This window comes from Pithys albifrons, chromosome 3, assembly GCF_047495875.1.
Source record: "Pithys albifrons albifrons isolate INPA30051 chromosome 3, PitAlb_v1, whole genome shotgun sequence".
NCBI lineage: Eukaryota > Metazoa > Chordata > Aves > Passeriformes > Thamnophilidae > Pithys > Pithys albifrons.
The window spans coordinates 11899026-11918854 of record NC_092460.1 but is presented as its reverse complement, the minus strand read 5'-3'; the positions used below and the strand labels follow the sequence as shown (position 1 = coordinate 11918854).

The following is a 19829-nucleotide window of genomic DNA, read 5'->3' as shown; positions in this document are numbered from 1 at the left end:
TGATTTTGTTTCCCTGGCATTTAGAGTACCTTTGCAGAGGGAGAGAATGATGCTTATGGACTGCTTTATCTTGGAGGAATCCATCCTCAGGCTCGACTTGTGAAATAAATGTGGCAATGTGTGGTTTGAACTTAGTGTCTTAACACTGAATTTAGCAGCTGAATTTAGATAACAATCTGGTATCTGGTCTCATCAGTGTATCACTATGAAGACTTGTTAAAGGCAGAACAAAAAGACCTAGAATGCGATCTTTTCTCTTTGTTAGAACTGAACACTGGAGCATTTGTCAAGTCTAGTCCAAAAGACCAAAACAAGAGGTGCTTTTGTCTCACTTCTGAGAGCTTTCTTCATTATCTAATATTTGATACCTTCCTTCATCATTTTTTATTCAACTCAATTTTCCCTTAATTTCATTAATTTTCTTATTGCTTCATAGCTTAAATTTATTTCCTCCCTCTTTGTGCTGTTTACATGCTTTTTTATAAGCAGAATTGGTATTTATAAATAATGTGTGTACATATATAGATAGCACCAATAAAACATTCCATCTTTTTGATGGGAGGCAGCATTCACATGCACACGCACACAAACTCGTGTGCACACACAGCCTCTCACCTGTTTTTACTGTGGTGCAGTTGCACTTCAACAGCAACTACATCACTCTGCAGCAATAAATACCAGTGCTGCCTGTTATTTTCGTGTAATTCACCAACCAATGTACAATTAATTTCTGGCCCTGTTATTGCAGTATTGGCTGTTTTATGAAACTATAGAGAGTTAGCAGAGTGAATTGATTAAATATGTTCCGAACCTTAGGCTGGAGTCTGTGTGTCTGCTGGGATTTGGATGATTGAAGCTTGTGCTTCTCTTGGGATATTCCAGATTTAGACTTAGTCTTGGAAATTGTTTCAGGTGGACAAAATTTCCCTGTGTGTGTAGAATCCACTTGCCTAAGAGCCTGACTTTGGGGAATCTGAGATTTCTATTTCACAGTGGTCCTTCCACATGTGTCAGAAAAAAGGCATTACTATTATGACTTAAAAATAAAGGCAATGCCTGGGCTCATTTTGAAAAGGGCCTTAAAATTATGGCTCTGCCCTTACAGAACATACTGAATATACTGTCATAATGTTAATGAAAAATATGGCTAATAATTACTCTGTATATTGGGCGGACTCCACAGAACATCTCAAATTTGTGCTGAATTAAGTAGTCCAGAGATCAGACTTCAAAAAGGAACTACTCCATATTTACAGTGGCTGTACCTTCTGAAGTGTGTTTAGTAGTTTACTGTGGGTGTGTTAAATACATGTTTCGTGACAGCCTGGGGCCACTTCTCTGAAGGTTTTTCCCCATCTGCCAGTCATTTTAAAGAAACATAAATAAAAGAGCTACTCCAATTTCTTGAACATATAATGCACGTTCCCAAGGGACCAGGGTGACTCAGAAGTAGCTTGTAAATAACATGTTTAATGTTTTTAAATAGATGTGTACCATCAGGCTCCCCGTGAGGTCTTCAGCCACTGCAGTGGTATTTGCTTTGCCTGTCACAGAATCTCCTGATCCCAGGATGATGAGGAGTGGGTTTTTGTTTGTTTGTTTTTGGGGTTAGCTGGTGGTTTGCCCACATGTTCTACCGCACCAACAATGATCCCAGTTGCAGTTCACCATTAAACACCTTGACTCAAATGAACATTTCCTAGCTCACCCACTTGCATTCCAGTCCCATTGTAAGAAAATTATGAAATAATGACTGAATCTTGTGTTGTTTTGTATAAAAATAGTAAATACACATCTCATATGCACCAGAAGTGTCTGACAGATATGGAGAGAAGGTTGCCCTGGTAGGTGTTGACCAGTGGATTGGCCATCAGATAAAAGATGCTGCTCTGCACAGAGGGCAGCGACAGCAAGAACAACCACAGAGGCAGGGAATGCTGAGAGGCCACTGAATCTGTGCCTGTCTCCAAGAAGCCTCAGAGGAGCAAGAGATGGGAAAAGGAAAATGTGGGAGCTGAGGTAAAAGTCTAAGCCTCTGGTTTGAGAGCAGTTGCAATAACTGGGTTATTTTATGACAAGAGGTAGCTTTTCTTTTCCTTCCCAATTACTGCATTTCAAGTCTTTAATAAGAAAAAAGGCTTAATTCCTTCTTCTTCCTTCTCCCTCCCCATTCTTCTGAACAGCAGCCAAATTTTTTCTTATATAATTTCAAGCTGCAAGGTTGCTGTGAGCTTGCACTCCTGGGTCAACTGAGGAGTGGCTGGGTTGTGGAATTTTTTTTTTCTCCTAGAGATGTCTCATGATGTACTGGACACTATACAGAAATCATCTAATTTGCCCTGACATGCAGCAAGCTTTGAACTGGCTGGACTGTGGTTCTTGATCAGAGAAGATGATTCATATGCTCGTGTAAAAATGCTGTATAGTGTGCCTGCCTGACATGGTATGTGCATGTTTTAGCTTAATTTTTCATAGTACTTATGTATACCACAAAATTTCCTTTGGCTTTTAGGGAATTAAATGTAGTATATGAGACCTTTCACCTCTTGGTCATTTTTTGAAATGCAGCTTCCGTTTGCAGGAGCAAAAAGCCATTACTGCTGATGGCTGATCCCTCATTCATGTGGCACTGAGATAACGCTTCCTCCTGTTAAAGGCAAGAGTTTGTTGCAGGAAGAACAAAAAAAATCTAACAATGTTCTAACTGTTGATTTTTCTGATAGGCACGAGGTGTCCAGGTGAGGAATGCAGCGTTTGTCCTCGTCCTTGCCAGCGGAAAACAGGGCAGTGCTGGGGTTTAAGTTTGTTTGTTCATTTGTTTTGTGGAGGGAGGAATTGGCTCCAGGTCTGCGGTGCTTGTGGTGTTTGGTTTTCTTCCCTCCTATGGTTCCCCAGCAAAAGCCAGAGTTCTGTCCCTTCTTTGTGTTTCTGTTTTCTGAGCTCAAGCTCTCCCCAGGTGAAGGGCTTGGATTTTTTTGTTTGTTCTTTGTCCAGTAGATAGAGGTGAAATACTGATACTGTTTTCCTGAGTCTGAAAAAATCCACTTATAACACTTTCCCAAGCCTTTTGTTGTTACAAGGTTTACCAGCTCCAGTAACAAACCACAGATAATTAGGATGCCTGTGCCAAGATGTTGCTTCTGGAACTTTAAGCCCACTTTTATTCCTTTCTCATTTAGTGCTGGGGTCAATGTCTCTTGCGCTTGCATGTAGTACTCCTTGCTGTCAGTGGCTGTGTTTAGAATTTAAATTCTGAGAATAGATTTAGCTTGTATCTAGGGGTATATGGTACACCATGTATGTGATAGTCTTCCATTTATGTTCCTGAGACCCCTTGACAGCAAGGCATTATGAGATTTTTCAGGTTCAATGTTAAGTAATTATTCCTGTTATTCTTTAATGGGCTGAAAGTGAGACATGCCTTGTTAGCTTTCCTCTGCTTGGACTCTGTAAAGAAAGTACAGTACTAAGCTGGTGGTGGCCAAAAGCTATCACAGGTCATGGGTGATCTCATGCCCTAGGACTGTGACCAAAGCAGTGGTCTTTGGTAGACTGTGGGAATGAAGCAGTTGTGTGGCTGCCCCTGCTCTCTTTGGGTGTTTGATATTCATGTTAATATTTATGGCTCAATAGCCTGACTGGGAAAGTGCTGCTCTGCACCTGATTGTCTCTCTGTGGTCCTTCTGGGCTTCTCTTAGAGACTTCACAGGCTCTCATCTACAGAGATGTCTCTTCAATGCCTTGTCCACTTCAGAGAAGGCAAAACCAACTCTGTTAAAAAACATGTGAAAAAGAAGATCACTAAATGGAGAGAGAATGAGACTGTCAAATGATAGCAAGGAAATTGTTTACAAATATTTTCTGACTTCTTTCTTATCCCCTTTACCATCCATTCTCTTTTGTCCTCCTTGGCTTTTTATCTTAAGATAAACGTTGTATTTATTTTCTGTTTACTGTGTGGAGAATTTCCATCTTTTAAATAGCAAAATAAATATAAAAAGATACTAGTGTTCCTTTCTGGGGATAAGTGATGCCTTGCAGGGAGAACTGGAGGTCATGTGACAGTGGTATTGTAAAGGCAGGTCAAAGGAATCTGTGTTAATCCAGTTTCTTGTTATCAGTGTTTTATTTTAAATTTTATTTTCTTTTTTAAGTAATAATCAATACTTCTTGGTAGAAATAGCCCAATAACTTTTTTGCCACCTCTAAAATAAATATGCCATTGCTTTATAATGATTGTCCAAGTATTACTAATAAAGAGGAATGACATCAAGTTATCCTTTGTTATACTACTTTTAAACTGTGGAGCTGGGAACTTGTTCCAGGTATTCATTAACTAAGGTTTCTTGCTCACTGGAAGATAAGTGAACATTGTTCCCATTTTAAAAGTGAGACCTTAATGCTTAAGGTTAGTATTTGCTATAATAGCTTTTGTCTCTTCACTTTTGGTTGTCCGGGTATGGTGTATTTCTTCAGATGTGCTGATTACCCATAACTTGAGCTTGAGGTTTTGAATAATGAGCTCCTGAGCATCTCCAGACAGAGCCGTGAGCCAGCAGGCACTTGTGAAAGTACGGATTTGTCTGTGTCATTAACTGTGTACAGTGACCTGTGAAGTCCTAGCGGTCTTTTTGGCTGTAATCATTAAACCAGCCTCTCCTACAGGACAAAATGAGAAGAGAGCCTGCAAGCATAGTGAAAGAACCTTGACTGAAAATACAAATATCTTCAGAAAATGCTCTGGGAGTAATAATAATAAAGAAAAAGTATGGTGGCAAAATAAATTGCTGCTGATACAATTTTTCTTCCTCTCCCAAGTTTGCCTCTAGTATGGCAGTTTTTCTCCCTTCGATAAATAAATGCAAAGATGGGAATTGCTGCCAAAAACTGTCACATTTCTGGAACTTTCAGCCCCTGATTATTCACATTAAGCCTCCCCCCCCAGCAGTACCGTATTCTGAATATGTACACCCACCATTCTGTCAGATCTGTGCAGTCTGCGTCTGGTTCATCTTCTGTGTCTTTGATGTGCTCCATAACGTAGGCAAAGAAAGGTCTGATAGTCTCTCTAAAAACCTGACAGTTTGTGTGACAATCTGTCCACGAATCCACAGACTCCTTGTCAACCAAATGAGCCTTTGAATATCAGAGGTTTCAGAACAGTGCTTGCAGCATTGCATATGCACCAAGGGGAGAGTACAACAGGCTTCCTTGTAACCTGAGATATGTCTGCGTTTTCCTTAATCATTCCAGGGACATCTCATCATTGCTTGTTGGCTGGTTCTCAGCCCCGCACATGTCGAGGTTATTTCACAAAGCTTGATTTACTGGAAACTGCACATGGAGAATAATTTGTACTAGGGGGTAGAGGAAAAACCCTGGGAGGGGGTGGAACTTCCAGGCTTTGGCTTGCTTCTGTTTTTCAGTGGGTTTTTTTGCTTGTTTCTTACAGTGAATCCCTTCCTTGCAGTTCCTTTACCCATGTATGGATGTGATGCATTTTCTTCAGTGTTCTCCGGTCCTCTTGCACATGCTGCTGCCTTGGGTCCCTCCAATTCTGTCTTCCTTTGGGAATCCAGCATATTGCATTCCTTAGCTACCTGTGGTGTAATACAATGAGGTCATGAATTTAACTTTGTGGGTTTTGGTTTTTTATATTGGGACAGGAACTGTTAACTGGGCCAGCTGCTGCAGTTTATAAATGGGACTTAGGGATATTCTCAGCAGAGAGAGCCGGGTTTTAGCTGCAGCATGCCTGTCCGAGGTGGTGGGAGTTTTGTTGGAGGCTCTGTCAAATACCAGCTTTGGCATGACGGCATCAAACCTTAGCTATAGTGTTCCTCCCTTCCCAAAATAAGATGCTGTGACAGGCCTGACAGGGGAATGTACTTAGTATCTTTTTTAATGTATGACAAGTACTTGATGGCTGCCAATTTTTTTTGGTGGTTTTTTTTTCCACTCCTTTTTTCCCCTTGGAAGTACTGGTCATCCTTTGAGTGAAACTTTCAGCTGAAAGTTTTCTTCCTTCTTTGTTCTCCCCTTCCATTAGCATAGATTCTCTGCAGTCCTGTCACTCTCTTGGACAGTGCTCAGTTGTCAGAGACAGCAGCCTGTGATCTCAGTTCATCCTGGTCATGCGGTGGATCTGTGGGTAGGACCCAGGTATCACTGCAGGACTAGTGTGTGCATCTGCCCAGCACGGGCACAGGGGTTTAGCAGGTGGTGCCGTGCACTTAATGCCATGGGCACCACGTTATCTGTGCAGGTCAGCCAGGTGTGGGACTTTTCTGAAGCAGATGCTGAAAACTCTTGATGTTTAATCAATGCCTGGGAAGCTGTTTACCTGCACTTGTCAGGTATAATTGATTCAGGCATTTACTGTGAATTGCTCAGCTTAGACTTCTTCCTCCTTTGTTAAACTTCCAGTGAGGAGGAGAGTGGGGCAATACTCTCCTACAGCAGTTTTGGCATTAATCTGGGCCTTTCAAGATGCTGTTGCTGTCCTTGTCAGAAAGTCCGAATTGCCTGCTGGCATTTTATGGCCTTTCTCTTTGAAGGTGCTTTTCCTTTCCAGAGTCTGTGTTTAAAGAATTACTAATGCTTTATTTGTAGTCTTTCAGGACGGGGTGCTTTAAAGCAACCTCATATAAATGCAGTGTTTCTTTCTGCTTTTCCTTTTTTCTCTTTCTTCCCTTTTAATCTTCTCTGTACTAGTAATTTCTTTTTTGCTGTCTATCTTTCTGACTTGAAGAGAACATGAAGCTTTTTTGCATGTTTCCAGTGAGGCACTTGGAGCTTTTGGGAGAAGTCCCTAATACCATGTTGCTGTGGGGTACCTCTTTTAATTGGACTCCTCCCACTGTACCTTTGTAGAGATGCTCTGACTGTGCCGTGGAGTCTCATCTGGATCTGTAAACCCATTTTCACCCAGGTGGACTGTCTTGATGTGGGATCTGGCTCTGGGAGTCCTGGGATGTGTAGCTTTGTTTGTCTTACTCTGTGCTTCAGAGGCTGTACCTTACCTTTTTTGTGCCTGGTTTGTTACCTGCAGGATAAACCCAGACATGATCCTTCTCCTTGGCTCTGTCTTCCTCAAGCTTTGTGGAGATTGGTATTCTGTGGGATTTTATCTTTGAGAAGTTTTCTAGATATGCTACAGAATTAATACTTTGCCTTCAACTCAGGATAATATTGCAGTCATGACAAGATCTGTTCAAAGAGGAATGTGCTTCTGCCCATGACTAGTTTAACTTGCCTATGTTGTTACTGTGGACACTGTTCTCTTTATGCTTTTTTCTGAATCTTAATCTAAAATTTATGATCTCACAGCTTATTGCCGAAGGAAAGAATAGAATGACACAAATTCAATGCTCTCATTTCATTATTTGTCTCAGCGGGAGGAATGGATGAACCCACACATGAACAGCAAACAACAGAGCTGTGTTTAGAAGTTGGCTTTGGCTGAAAAAAATCTTTTTTTCCATATCAGCAAGCTGTTTGTAGTTACTTGCATCTTTCCTCTGTTACCTTTTGAGAAAAAAAGCATATGAATTTTCAAACAGCAGTTTAACCCTTAACTTCTGTGCTGTCATGATACTCTTTATGTGCATGTTTCTCTTCCTTATTAATTGGCTTCTGTGTGCATGTGCATTTGATAGGAAGCAGGGAATGTGAATGATCTCTTTGAATTAAATGCTGGCTGATACCAACAAATGGGCTGAGCAGGAACTCCAGAGGAGCAAGCTCAGGAGGTGAAGAGATTGTTTCTTGCAGCGTGTTCTGAAATTCCCAAACTCCCTGTTTTGGACCAAAGTTGATAGCAGTGATTGATTGTGTGGGTTGATTTTAACAGATCCAAAGGGTCGTCCAGTGACCAGATCGGTTCAGCTCATCTGCCTCAGTACCTGCGGGAGGGTTGCAGGTAGATGGGTAATTTTTCAAATCTGTTAGGAGCAATTTGCATGAGACTTCTGAGTGATGAGAACAAACAGCCTGATTTATAGTGCGTGCAAAGCAGCGACCCGGTGAGGTGTGGGAACCTGGGTGTACCTTTGCTTCCCTCAGGCACTGCTGGGAGCACAGGCGGTTCCCGAGGCCGGTACTGACCACTGTTTCCCTGTAGCTTCCCACTGTTCCTCGGGGCAGCTGCATCCAGGGCATGTGCCTGTTCCCTGTCCCCAGCTGCGGGCAGGCAGATGACAGTTGTGCTGCTTTATCAGGATGGCATGAGGTCTAGTTTCTGGCTTCAGAAGCAGCTGGAAGCAGGAATTCGAATGTCTCCCAGTTGACATTTGATACATGAGAAGTAATTTCTTCTTTCCATACCCTTTTCTCTCCCAAACTTGTGGTGTTTGTTCCTCACGGGGCACCCTGCACATTCCCCCACTCACAGCACTGCCTCTTGTGCTGCTTTCAGCTCCAGTGGGGCTTGCAGAGGGAGGTTTGCTGGGAGTTGAAGAGCCTGGAAGTCAAGAGAGGGGATCGAAGCAACACGTCTGTCAGGTGTGAGGCAGATTGTACCATCTAATCCCCCGGCTGTCGTTGCAGCATTTGTCAAGGCCTCTGCTGCCCTGCTCCGTTTCATCAGAGTTATCACTGGCATTCATCTAGGCTGGCAGCATTTCAACAGCTGTTAATCCTCTTTGTGTCTTTAAACACTGTGGCCACTGACAATCATCTATGCTCCGAGGTGTCAAAATATCGTAAGATAGCTGTGGTGATGGTGGTTGAGTTTTGTTGTTTTTTAATCCAGGCACATTCTGATCTATTGACCCAGACTGAACCTCATGGAGAAATCTTTGTCCAGGTATCAGGTTTTTAATGTTGCTGCTTGTTGTCCATAAAGAATTTCACCTGAAATCTGATTAAGTTCTAGTTCCTCATGCTTGCGTTTCTTGGTTTTCTCTTTTACATGTTACTGCAAGTAGCGTGTGTTTCACTGAAGTTGTAAGGAATGTGGTTTAATGTCAGTGTGAGAATGAGCTGGCAGGGATTTCTCTTTATGCTTCAATTATTTTCCCTCCTGAAATAACCCTGAGAACTCAGTCTTCTGCTATATTGTTTTCTTGCTTTCTTTGCTATATGTTCTGTAGAGGGCCTGGGCATTGTAGCGAGGGTGTAGTAGTGAGTGTTGAGGTTTCTCTGCATGTTTGCAGCCAAGGAGGAATGCTGAATTAAAATTACTCCAAATTTAGCTCCGAGTTTTAAAATTGATTCCCTTTGGAAGGGAAATTTTTAGCACAAGGGTGTTTTGGGAAGAGTGGGGAGCAAGGGTATAGCAGCAAATCTGTTGTAGAAAAGCAGCAGGGTAAAGGAAAATGGTTCTGTTGCACTTTAGGCTCTAGTTATGTATTTTTATAACTTCTTGGTGTTTTTATTATTTGCTACGAACCATCATTTAATAGCAGGGAAAAAATCTTTCAAACTAACATTTCTTTGTTTAGTTTGTTTGTCCTCTCTGGAGAGCTCTCTCCCCATATGACAAAGCTCTGATGTTCTGAAGTTGACTCCCCTAAGGCTCAGCTTTATTGAGAGAAGTGAAACATTTTAGGTGGTTCATTCATTCTTTCTGTGTCTTTTGTTATTTGAGCCCTTATGGTGTCCTTTGGTCATGTTTTTAAACTTATTTCTGCAACTAAGACTGCCAGGAGCTTTATTTAATAATAGCTGAGGTCTCATGTTCAACTTTTTCTTTGTGAGCTGCCATTTTATCTCAAGCATCAAATATTGTGAAAGTAAATTAAAAGCAGCATTGATGTCTTGTAATTTTGTGTGGAATGTTCTCTCTTTTACTGTGCCACTGAATATCTTTTTATGAAGATAAAGGGCTATGGGCAGCTCAGACTTTGTTTCAAGTGCACATACCACACCTTGATCCTGCTGAATAGCCCTTGTGTTGGGGTGGCCCTGCTGAAGTTTGGGGAAGTGCTCAGGTTGTTCCTGGCTTGGTTCCTCATTTGCAACCATATTCGAAAGCCATGGATTGTTGTAGGAGCACAGCAAGAACACTACAGCACTGAAACATTATCTCCTGCCATGGTGTGGCAGGTAACATAGTGAAACTAAAGTAGATATTGCACCTGAAGATGAGGATACTTGGAAAATTATTCTCTGTAAGCAGAAGCCCCAAATCACTGAACCTGCTGTGACCGTGCCTGTGCTGAAAGGCCCTTCTCTTGCCCAGTTAGCCCATTTGTTGCTCATTTAGTGTTTAGAACAAAAGGGAACGTGATTTTCCCAAGGTAGGAAAGTGCCTGAAGGCCAAGATAAACCTGCTTAATAAGTCTGCTTGTTGAACAAACTACTCAGATTTAAATGGTTTTATTACTTGGGGAAGCATTTAAAGATGCTATGAACTATTCATTGGTTTTTAAGGTTTTTGAGAGGGGAAGGGAAAGAACGTGGCAGAGAGGTCTGATCCAAAGGCAAGAGGCCCAGTTGGACCACGTGCAAAGATGTTTCCTTTTCATTGTTAAAACTCAGCAGCTTTATCTGAAGGTTGAAGGTCCTCTGTACCCCTCCTCAGTCTGTGCATGGTGCCATGTGGTAGCCTTGAGGCCAGGTCTCTCCTCCTTTCTCTCACTGAGGTTCTTGCCTCTCCATTCAGGCTCTCGCTTTCCTGCTTTTAGCAGCTTTAGGATCCAGAACTAACTGTGGGTTTCTTTCCCAGCTATTTTTGTCTGTTTTTGTAGTTGATGTTGTTGAAGATGAGCCTGACTGGGAGTGCTGGGCAGTTGAACTCTAATAAACTAGGCAAGGTTGTGCCACAACCACTTTAATCGACAGTACAACCAGCAAATGATTCTGTTGGCTATTTTTGCTTTCTTTAGGTGGGTTAGACACCACCTCATGCTGGGTCTCACGTACAACATATTTGTTCCTGTTTTCCTCTCCTGCTGCTGTTTCACTGCAGAGTGCTGCAGGCTAATAGTATCTGACGGGGCTACTTCCTATTGCCTGAAAAATGTTTAATTTTGCCACCTTGCTTTCTATTTTTCCTAGTTCCTTTCATTTTCATCTCTTGGATCCAGTCCCTTTGAGAAATCAGACAGTATGAAATATGAAAATTGCTTGGATAGTAATTGGAGAAACGGTGAGACCTATCAAGCCCAGTGGAGATAACGCTTACATCTACTTATTCACATTATTTAATTTTTAATGGCAAATTTAATTAATGAAGCACAGGTCTTGTGGTTTCATGTGTGAATAAGTAACAGCAGGGAGCTGAAAGTCATGGGGTCTGTTTACAGGCCAGAGAAAAAGGCACCGTTAAAAGCTGAACTTTTCAATATAGAAAGAGAAAAATGGATTTAATAGCATAGAAGTTTGACCATTATATAACAAGTAAGTAAACAAAAACATTAATGATAATCTACTGGCAAAATGCATTTTGAAGTGGTTAGTCCTCCATGATTTCTCAGTTTAAATTTGTCTCCTAGGTCAGAGTTTGGAAAAGCAAAATCTGTTCTGTGTTTTTTTTGGTATGTGACATAAATTCAGGCACCAGAGATAAAGTGCTTAAATATAGCACCTTGAAGCCCAAGCTCTGAAAACCTGTATAAACCTTCCAATTAGCTGAGCTTCACATAACTTCAGAGATACAGGCAGCTGTTATCCCTCACTTGCAGATGGAAAATGGTGACTTGCCCAAGATTGCACAAGTGGCAGAACCACTAATAGAACTTGAGTTATATCTGTCCTTTCCTTTTTCCAGCCACTGAACAGTATGTGTCGGCTCATCATGTGCAGGACCACAGCTGCATTTATGGGAAAATAAATGAAGAAGGGCGAGAATAGTATTCTATATAAAATGACCAAATTTGGGGAGAGACGAGATAGCAGCTAGAAATGGCCCTAAATGAATAGCTGTTCTCGCTTTCAATACCATTTTGTCAGGTTTTTTGATTGATTATTGCATATTTTCTGCTTGTGCATTTTCAGACAGAGCCTTGCAGATGAGCTCTGAGCGAGGCAATTGCGTATGGGGTCCACAGACTTTGCCTAAAGCAGCTTTATCAGTGGTTTAGTGACACAAGACCTTGTAGTGCAGTTGCTGGGGATGTGCAGCCATTCCCTCCTGCTGTTCATGCTTGGGAGGCTCCCAAGTGCAGCCAAGAGGAGGAATTCATCCTCCGTGTTCAGCGACCGAGCAGTTGTGAGCTAAAACTCTTCCTGTGCAAGTTCAGGAGAATTTAATGCAAACCTCTTAAGCCCTGCAGCAAGACACTCAAGACTCTGTTTGGCAGTGCCTTAACTGATACCTGATATGCCTCCCTATGTTGTTGAAAGGGAAACAGGCTGCATAATTTTCTTTTAAAGAATAAGTAACGTAAGTAGAAGCACTGAAATGCAAAATGGATTTTCCAGTGCTAGCAGCCAATTTTGATACTTGCATGTCAGTAACTTACAAGATCCTTCACAGCAATTAATGAAAGAAGCGAACAAAACACAACCAAACACAAAATAACTCCATGCTGGAAACACCTTGTTGTTGTGGTTACTTGGAATAATCAGAGGTGTTGGTTGGTTGTTACCAACCTTTTCCCCGTCTTTCCCTTCACAAAGTTGAAGCTTGGAATGGAGGATGTCTTGTGGCCTTGATGCATTTTGCTGAAAATAAAATTGACTCTTAAGCATTTTTTGTGTTCTTTGAACTGAATATTCTGTTTGTTGTTGGAAATCATTATTAATTATAGAAGATAACTTTGTGATGGAATGAGATCTGTGATGCCTTTAATTTTTCGAGCTGAACATTCTATTCTTTGTTTCAGAATGCAGAGATCTACAAGCTGACATCCGAGCAGTACCAGGAGGCAGCCACCAAGGCAGAGGAGTGGATAAAGTGAGGAGCCATTTTTGTTCTTTTCAGCAGTTCCAGTTGAATTTCATAACGCTTTGTGTGTAGCCTCTGGGTATTCCCATAAACGGAGTGTGAAGTTACCTCCTGTCATGTATCGAGGGGGCTGAGGAGGTGTAATGTACCATCTTCTCTTTCTGTGCCAAGCTTGACAGAGTTTAGTATAAAGTTGTTAGATCTTGCTAGGAAGAATGAAGGGGAAGAAATGGACTTAGAAAATTAATATTGAATAGGACTATTTAGTAGAGTTTTCAAAATGGCAACAGAATGTGTGTAATCTGGTCAAACTTTGACCCAGTGTATTTAACCTACATGTTGCGGTGTTGGACTGGTGCATGGGATTAGGAAGAATGGCACCACTTCTAAAGCTTTTATTGTCCAAGAAAGAAAAAGGTAAATAGTCTAAATCTTAGCCCTTTAAGTTTCAATCAAAATAGAGTTGTAATTATCATGAATGCTGTCTTAGAATGGGTGCAGTGATTTTTCTGGCCTTTTTTAAAATTGGTCTTGGCACAATTAGTGGACCTGTAATGTTGTCTTTTTGCCATGAGCTTATTTAGTGTTAAATTCTGTTTTTGTAGTTGCCAGTACTGTCAGTGCATGTGGAACAATAAGTTATATAACAGCTGTCCAAGAACAAATATTTTCTATAATTCTTTAATATTAATGAGGCTAAAGCAATTACACTGTGAAGAGCAGCACTCAGATCTCAGTTGGGTAAACAGTTGGCCAACATGCAGTAAACTGGAGTAGCAGCATATGTAGTCCGGTTGGGTCCAATCCAGGCTGTACAATACTTAATTGCATAAATAGATAATATAGTAGTGATGAATATGTTAATGGGATGTGCACTATATTGTGCTGTCTTTATTTAAAATTATGTTTGGCTGCCAAAGCTTCACATAACCTGTTGTAATTTCACATTTTTGTTTGGACAGTCAAGCAGTAAGTTGCTAAAGAAACCAAAACAAGGCAGCTAACACATTTTCTGCATTTCCATGCTGTTTTCCATAGTAGAATTCTAAATTCTCTTTTCAAATAAAATTTTTTAAATCTGTGGAACGTAATGTTCTGAGAGTCTTTGATCAGAAAAGTTCCGTCTTTATTGGACTTGCTTCTGCAGATGTGTGACCAGTTGTTGGGAATACATGTAGTGATGATTTATCTTTGTGACTTGGTAAAGGAAGCAACTGAGACCTGGGATTATGTTCTTTTACTTACTGTTACAGAATGTAACTAACCTATTTTTTATAGTAGTCTTAAGTTTGGTTCCTGATGTTTTGGTTTCATTTGGTCTCTTATGTTTCTTGTGGAAATGAAGACTGGTAATGTAGGAAACTCAGGAATGCAATAATTTCTCATAAAGGTTATTGACTGAGACCAACAGGAATGTTAATGAATTCTTTGAAGGTTCAGAGAATGTTTTTATGGTCTCTTAGGGGTTTCTTCCCCTTTTCTTTGAGCCTTTATCATCTGACAGTCCCTGGTTTCTGGTCTTACTGTACAGTGCTCTTCTATTTGATGGCAATATGAACTTGATCCATCATAAAGGGACAGATTCCTTGGGCTGTCTTCTTTGCAGCATAAAAGATACCTGCTCTAATGTGAATCTTTTGTGAAAAGAAAATGTGGCTGGTGGTGTCTTGAAGGGACAAGCTGTGTGGCATTAGTGACACTGAGGGTGAAGGTGAACATCATGCATTCTATTTCTTTACAGTAGAAATTGGCAGCAATAGCTTAGCTGAGCATTGGAATGCATGATGTGGGATTGATAATGCCCTTGGATAATTGTACGTGTAGGAAGAATTTACCCCATCAGTCTGCAGTGTGTGGATCTCTTAGAGCAGCATGCAGTGACCCTTTTCAGGATCATTCCCTTGGTGCTCAACATGCTGTACAAACATTCTTAAAGAGCATGTGTGTCTCGTGTGGATCATGATAGGCTGGGACAGAGTCAGGGAAGCTTCCTTCCTACACTGCCAGTCATGCTCAGCTGGTTGGTAGAACATGAAGTCTATGTGGTGTGAGGTTCTCTTGTTAGGCATCCTACGTTCAAGTCTTTCTACAGCCCGTATGTGGCAATAAATTACAAGATCCTGTGACTTCAGTGGAAGAATAGTTTGCTCATTCTGTTTTGCATTTTCATATTAGACATCCAAGCACAGTAGGTGTTAAGATAGGTTAGACTGATTTATGCAGATCTAGTAGTTTGGTTGGCAGGAATAAACTGACACTCCAGCAAAATTACGTGAACTGGAATTTAGCCAAAGTGTGAATGAAGTACAGCTCTGCCTGTTTCCAGTGCTGGACTACAGGAGCTCCTTAAGGAAAGGAAACCAGAAGTGGCACTTTCTCAATCTGCATCTCCTTCACGTAGTGTCTCTTCCCTAGCTTGTGTTATCCCTGTTCCACTGTGAAGACTGGGCATTTGTGCCTTGTGAGACCAGTCTACCCTGTATTTGTTCTCTTATGCTGTTGTGTGTCAGCAGAGCTGATGAAGGAAGAGAGAAATAGGGCTGGGGCTGTTTCCACAGTCAGTGCCCTGTTTTTCACAGTCCATGTTGAAGCAAAGAGAAGAAATATCTGAAACAAAAGCCCAGTGTTTTCTTGGCATTTAATGACTTTTGTAATTCTTTTATCAACACTTACAACTCTGTACAAGTGGTCAAATGGTCCAAGGGCTATTTCCTCTCCTTAGCGATTGTCAAGCACTGCAAAATTTTTGGAATGTTGTACAAGCTTTCCACCAGTGACCCTTCACAGCATGCCTGCGAGGTAGGCAAGTAAACCTTCCTATCTCCTTTTTTATAGAAACAGAAGTGAAGAACACTTTAGAAACAGAACTGTTTAGTGCTGAGCTTCATAATAAATCACTGACACAGTCATTAGCCCTTGGTTTCCACTCAAGGCTCGGTGCCTGCATGGCCTGACGTATGCAATGGACTTTGTTCCTCGTCTCTTCACCTGAACCCAGTCTGCTCCTGCCTCCACATTCCTCCCACTACAGTGTCCTTCTTTGTTCTGGGCTCTGTCCAACCTGTTTTCTTCTCCCGGGAAGAAGATCCTAGCAACAAGATACCGCTGAGCACAGCTTTCAGCACCTTAAGCAACTTGCCCTTGTTGCTTACATGCTGTGATGAGTTGGACAGTTGCCATGGACATGTTGTCTCAATGATGTTGTTATAATTGGTGCATTATTATTTTTCTCTTTGTTAACCAACAGAATTAAAGCCAGGGGACCTAGAACTTTATTTCTCCTTCCTTGCCTGTTTAGCAAACTGTGCACATCAGTAACCACCCACAAAGGAAGCAGCGTGTAAATAAAAAGCCAGTGCTTCCCGCCCTTCCCTTCATTCCACATCTTTTTCTCAGTGTTCATAGAGCCATGACTCAGACTGGGTTTAGAGAAGACAACTTGCTAATCCCCTCCCTGCTACAGAGAATAAAATGGCATTTCATTCCAAGCTCTATTAATGTGCTCGCTCCAGGGATAAAGCAGCACTCCCAAAAGGCAGTGGCCAAATTTTTTTTCTGTTACGTTGTCTTTGTCTTCTTTTGAGTGTTACATTTAGATTAGCTTCTGAGGATTAAATGTTATTACAGTCCCTGAATCTGTTAAGGGGAAGTAAAAAACCATCAGTAAAGAGGTTATGGCTTAGTGTAGCACTCCAGATTTATCATCAAAATGCTGTTTTCTTTAAAAAAAAAAGATTTATTTTCCTTTGTGAAGGTTGTCCTATCACGTTTTTTATTTTATTTTATTTCTGTAGTTGTTAATTTTGGATGCAGGGGTTGACCTGGGTGGGGATGTCTCTAAAAGGTAAAGCTGCAGGAATGGGGTGAGGGGATTAGAAAGCTGTTAAAAGATAAAATTGTTCTGAAGCTGAGTTTCCCTCTGAGATCTCCTTATAGTTTGCAGAACTGTTTCTGAAGCTGTTTACTGATGACTGTGTTGCTTTGCATGTTGTGCTGAGAGGTACTGCATATGCTTTGTGCTGTTATCAAGGAGTGCATAAAGAATGTCAGCATCTTATCCTGATGGAGATCTGCCTTGAATCCAAGGCAGCTTTCCAGTGGAGAAACTGCCAAAGAGATTTACTCCATATGGGACTTAGTATCTAAGAGTTTCATTTAATGGTCCTAAGATCTTTAAACTTAATGGACATGAGTATTTAAGGTGATTACGTTAGAGAAACCAGTAAGTAGTAAGTATCCTCCTGGGCTGAACGTGGAGTAGAAAAGCACATTGACTCAGTGAGGGCAGGGGAAGAAAGTTCATAGGCGGATCGTCTGCTGGGAGCAGGGAATTTATGACTTGCTTTCAGTACTCATGGAAATGAGCGTTTTATTGAATTGCACAAGATTTTGAGTCTGATGGCCCCTTAATTAAAATGACAACACTAATTGGAACCTAGAGAAACTAACTGTTTAAAATTTTTGTTTGCTAATGTAGATCTGCAAAGTTTATGAAATAGTTATATGGTGATACTTGAGTTTGTTAATCTTGAAATCTGCCATGAGGCCTCAGATATTTCAGGGTAGGACTGTGCCCAGGAGTCAAGCTCTGAAATAGTTACTATGTGGACAGTTGTGCAGCCCAAGGAGAAGGGTGGAGACATCTTGGTTTTCAAAAAAAATTGCTCTCGGATTTCTCCTGTCATTGAATTAGATATAGATAAATGATTAATTTAGTGTTGAAATTAAGAGCCTCTGCTATAGGGATTTAAGAGTTTTTGGGAATAAGAGACTGATTATTGCTGAAAGCTCATCCACAGCCTTATCTCAACATAGTGCTTTGTGCCCTGCAATGATGCTACCTTCACCAAAATGATTTGGCTCCATCCCAGTCCTGTTCTTCCCTCAGTGCTTGATTTGTGTGAGTTGTTCCTTCTTCTGTCTGCACTGAATCTGTTTCATAATCTTTAAATAAAGAGATAGGTTATTAGTCAAAGCTTTTCTGTTTCTCACTTCTATAAAGCTGCTCTTAGTAGGAAATTGGAATATTGCTGCAAGAGATTATAATGCACGAGTTTCCTTGAAGTTATTTCAAAAGAGGGTAAAAGTATATGAGTGAATTTTGACTTTGCATCATTTTACATGTGCATTTTACTGAAAGAAAAGATTTCTGATCGTTTTCAGTTCTGCTTCACAAAGTTTTTCACTCATTGCCTTAGCCAGTAAACATTTTCCTTGTGAATTCTGGAAGGCCTGTTAAGAAACTGCTTGTACCAGTGCATGGATTTCCTAGCAAGGTATATTCCCCTTCTGGTTTAGGAATATGGTATGTGGCAATAGAAGCTGAATATGTTCAGTGGATTTGGATAAATGTTCCAGTTGAACAAGATTATTCTTTTTTGAAACAAATTTTAAATCTTGAAAATTTATTAGATTGCATACTTTATCCAAGCTTTTGAATCTTCTTTCTGAAGTTCAGTTCTTGGGGATTACTAAGGTACTGCTTCTAAATAAGATTTCCATTTTGCCCAGTTAGTAAAATGATGTTCTAATCTAATGTTTGCAGTATTGTCTTCCCTCTCATGTGTGATGAGAGATGACTAATAAATGAGTCCAATGAACTGAGATGGCCGTTCTGTTAGTGTTGAAAAACTGGTGTCTCTTCAAGACCGCAGGAGCATTTCTTCAACAGTACATTGGTAGAACTTGGGCATTTATAGAATAAGACCTGAATAGTAAAAACTAGAATAGTAAAGGAAGAGGTGCCAAGGACTCCATGTAGTCTGTTAGGGATGTTTCTCTTGCTGTCATTTTTTTAAATGGAAAGTACTTGTTTTCTGTAGTAATGTTGCCTTTATGAAGCTCTTAGATCAGGGTTTGTTGGCAGGCCAAATCCAGATTGTTTTTAAAAGCATGGATATTTGTGCAGCTGTTAAAACAAACCTCAGACATACTTTGTGCATCAGAGAACACGAAATATTTCAGCTCAGAGCTCTTTATCATTGGTAATGCAATGAAAATAAAAGCAGATCTCTGCCCTCAGATTGGGAATTGCCTATTCCAATGTGTACCATGGTGGAAACAAAGTTTCTCCAGGTTTCATGGTATTTGATTGTGTATTTACATGTCATGACAGATCTACACCAAAATCCAGAACTTCTTGTGCCTTTGGACTCCCTCTTCCCGTGGCTTGAGTTGGGCAAGGTGTCATGAATATTAATTAATGACCCGGCTTAGCCTACTCCCATTGTGTTTTTCTGCCTCTGTCTTCAGTGTGTGTTGTGTAGCGTGCTGGTGGTAGTGGCGTGGGGTTGGCTCTGTAAAGAATTGAGGTTAAAGTTGTCTGGGGAAGCTTTCTGAACGGAGTGGTGAATTAGAGATGTCAGAAGCAATAATGCCTGAGAAACCACTTGTTACCAGTGAATTAATGACTTGTTTGCTAATTAGCAGCCTAAGGCGAAGTTGAGGTAACACTCTAACAATCTGGTCATTAATTCAGTAGCAACTGATTTCAAGGGCAATGTTGCTATTTTGAACAGTAATTGTGTTCCTGATTCTGGATTATACACACTGTGTCCTTATTGTTGAGTCAGAGCCTCCCCCTGGAGTGATGGAGGGATGATAGAAGACACCAAAGGCAAGTACCAGTGTGGGAAATTTGGGGAAATAATTTGTTATGTAGGTCAGAGTTTCTGCATTTCTGTATTCTGAGAGAAGGACCGTGATAGAACAGCTGTGGGCACCTTCCATTGTGGTGATCCATCTGCACAGAGGAATTTGGTGGTGTTTGATGTTGAGTTGATGAGAGACTGAAGTCCCTTTCTCTGTTATAAAGGGAGAGAAAAACAATCTCTGCCACCAGACCAGGCTTCAATAACTTTATTTTTTATTTGCTGTGATTTCTCTTCTCTCAGGCAATCAGCAGTAGGACAAGAGGACACAGGCTTAAGCTTGGCCAGGGGAGGTTTAGGTTGGATACCAGAAAGAAATTCTTTACAGAGAGAGTGGTCAGGCCTTG

The 19829-nt window shown here is 41.0% G+C and overlaps 1 protein-coding gene across 2 annotated transcripts in view; it reads left to right on the top strand.

The window, feature by feature from the left end:
* CHCHD6 (coiled-coil-helix-coiled-coil-helix domain containing 6) overlaps positions 1–19829 on the top strand; it is a 109962-nt gene that overhangs the window by 44182 nt on the left and 45951 nt on the right. For both annotated transcript variants that reach the window (XM_071549710.1, XM_071549709.1), the window contains one exon: positions 12771–12841. In XM_071549710.1, the coding sequence (XP_071405811.1) occupies positions 12771–12841 (71 nt within the window). The remainder of the gene's footprint in view (positions 1–12770; positions 12842–19829) is intronic.